Source organism: Macrobrachium nipponense, chromosome 1 (genome assembly GCF_015104395.2).
Source record: "Macrobrachium nipponense isolate FS-2020 chromosome 1, ASM1510439v2, whole genome shotgun sequence".
NCBI classification, from domain to species: domain Eukaryota; kingdom Metazoa; phylum Arthropoda; class Malacostraca; order Decapoda; family Palaemonidae; genus Macrobrachium; species Macrobrachium nipponense.
Window position 1 is genome coordinate 79,130,998 of NC_087200.1, and position 2,500 is coordinate 79,133,497.

A 2,500-nucleotide genomic window follows, 5' to 3' on the forward strand; every position below is an offset into this window, starting at 1 on the left:
AGAATTTTGCATCGATAGAACATGTCTAGACCTGCTGGGAGGAAACAAATCCTTTAATGGAAGACTTATTATATATTCTACTGTTTTATCGTCATCAGTCTCTTTTTTGCATTTCACTTTTGCATGGTACACATTCGAATGTGACGAGATCTGTTTCTTTATAATATATATATATAATATATATATATATATATATATATATATATATATATATATATATATATAAGGACATTTCTATTTAAAAATAAAAGCTGTGTCAGAAACATGAAGCTGAGATTTACAAAACAAATAATTCGATCTTCTCATTAATCATTTGGAAATTACTAGACCAGTTGTGAAAATTTCTCGACTTCTTTTTGTTTTCGACCTCAGCAATTGTTGAGCTTCTCAGAGTTCAAATAACCTAACTTTTTTTTTTCGAAAGGGGCTCCGAACTTCATATACATTTTGCACAAACAGAGCTCAGTATTAGCTTTAAAAAAAGAAGTTGATGTCTGTATTTTGAACTTATTCAAAAGTGAAAGAAAATGTCCCGGGAAACCTGAAATATGTTCCTACGAAGGTTGACGTACAATGACGTGGTTTATGAAGGGACGTTAGCGAAGACTGATAAAAGAGAAAAGCAAAATACATTATATATGAAGCTTTCTTTATAAGTAGCTAACTGATTACTGCCTCTAATTCTTGTAGATGCTCACAATGAACTCAGATTTCACCTTAACTTCAAGACTTAATTTTTTCTAGAACATCAGTAACTACAAAACTACGATATTACTTTAAATTTCGCGGCGAGGCGAAAAACCTGGGTCAAACTGATGAGTCTCTCTGCTTCGACAGTGCCTCCTTCGTGGCTGGAAGCTCCGAGGGACACCTCCATCACTTTGGGGGGCACCGTCCACATACCCTGCCATGCCCAAGGATTCCCCACCCCTAAGGTGTCCTGGAGGAGAACCAGAGGTAAGTCAGAATAATGTTGTTTTATCATTGATGCTTCATAATGATCTCCGGAGCCATTACAGTTCTTTTTACAAACAATAATACACATTTTATATGACTTGTATACAATAATGACCTCCACCATTACTAGATTTTCATTAGACTATTATCATTCATTTATTCATAATTTATCATACTAATTTATATATTTAATGTTCATGAGGGCGCTGAACAATCCTGATGGGTTCTGGCGCTTGGTCCTCAAGACCTAAATTTCATAAGCAATCAATTAGGAATATTGTTTGATAAGGTTCAACGTACTAGCCAATGATTGCAAGTTTATTGCGGTTTTTGTAAATATTAACAACACACTCGGATTACGTATGATTAATCTACCTCTTAAATATTTACAACCATCTCCTTTCATGTTCATTATATAAAAAAATGAGGAAATTCTTGTTTCCATGGTGAACTTTGCGTGAGATATTGACCAAAACTACGAACACCGGTTCATTTGAAATATTTAAACTACGAAAATTGGAAAAATTCTTTTGAGTTAAAAGCCACAATAATGTCTATGATACTGTATTTTTCCAAAATACAAAAAACTTAAAAACAGGAAGGGCAGTTGTGCAAACGGTCGAAATCTCCCTGTTATTAACCTTTTTGTATTTGGGGAAAATAGTCCCATGGACATGATTGTGGCTTTTAACTCATTATCTCCGGTCACGGCATAATGATACACCATAGATAAAGAAATCTTGGATCACTCACCACTGCACATGAGGACATGTCAGCAGTAACAGTTCTCAAATAAGATCTCTTGTCAACACTTAGGGATTAACTTACAATTCTTTATATCTTTCGACGTTGAAGTGGAATGTTCATTTCCACTAAATGGATGTCATATGAAATCCACTGCTAATTCCATTTTTCCCATGACGGAGTTGTCTTTCATGGCCACTACAACCTACAGCTTACTTTCTTCAAAGGAGGAGGACTTACTTTCTGTGACATCCATTTACTATGTTACTCTTGTTTTTATTTGTATAAAACTTCTTGAATATTGCTCCTTTTACAGGACCTTCTAGTAATACAGGGTGGGCCAAAACAAATGTCTCCAATTCTAGCTTGTTATCCTTCTTATGCAAAATTTTATATTTTCTCTCAATTTCAAGTGAACTCTAGTTGGAACCTTAAGTTTCTACCTCCCAGCATCGTTGGATCCAGGTTTGTTATTAATAAAACTGTCTCCATTTTTCATCAGAAAATCAGCCGGGGCAGTACACCCCAATCCTAGGCAGTGGTATGGGCGTGGGCGTTGGGGTGGCCAGCAACGGCAGCCTATTAATCATAGGAGCGAGGGCGGAGGACGAGGGACAGTACCTGTGCGAAGCTTCTAATGGAGTCGGAGGTGGACTTTCGGCTCTCATCAAACTCACAGTGAACGGTAAGTGAAAAAGGTCTCGTGGAAGATAACTGTTGTGAAATCATGACCTTTTAAAAATTGTAGTGAGCATTTTCTTTCTCCTTTTTAGTGCTGTTCGCTGCCCTGCGTCTATTT

At 36.4% G+C, this 2,500-nt stretch overlaps 1 protein-coding gene across 6 annotated transcripts in view; it reads left to right on the forward strand.

Annotated features, from left to right (window-relative positions):
- LOC135219395 (cell adhesion molecule Dscam2-like) overlaps window positions 1–2,500 on the forward strand; it is a 391,041-nt gene that overhangs the window by 352,105 nt on the left and 36,436 nt on the right. For all 6 annotated transcript variants that reach the window (XM_064256138.1, XM_064256137.1, XM_064256139.1 and 3 more), the window contains exons 15-16: window positions 838–957; window positions 2,204–2,386. In XM_064256138.1, coding sequence (XP_064112208.1) covers window positions 838–957; window positions 2,204–2,386 — 303 coding nt within the window. The remainder of the gene's footprint in view (window positions 1–837; window positions 958–2,203; window positions 2,387–2,500) is intronic.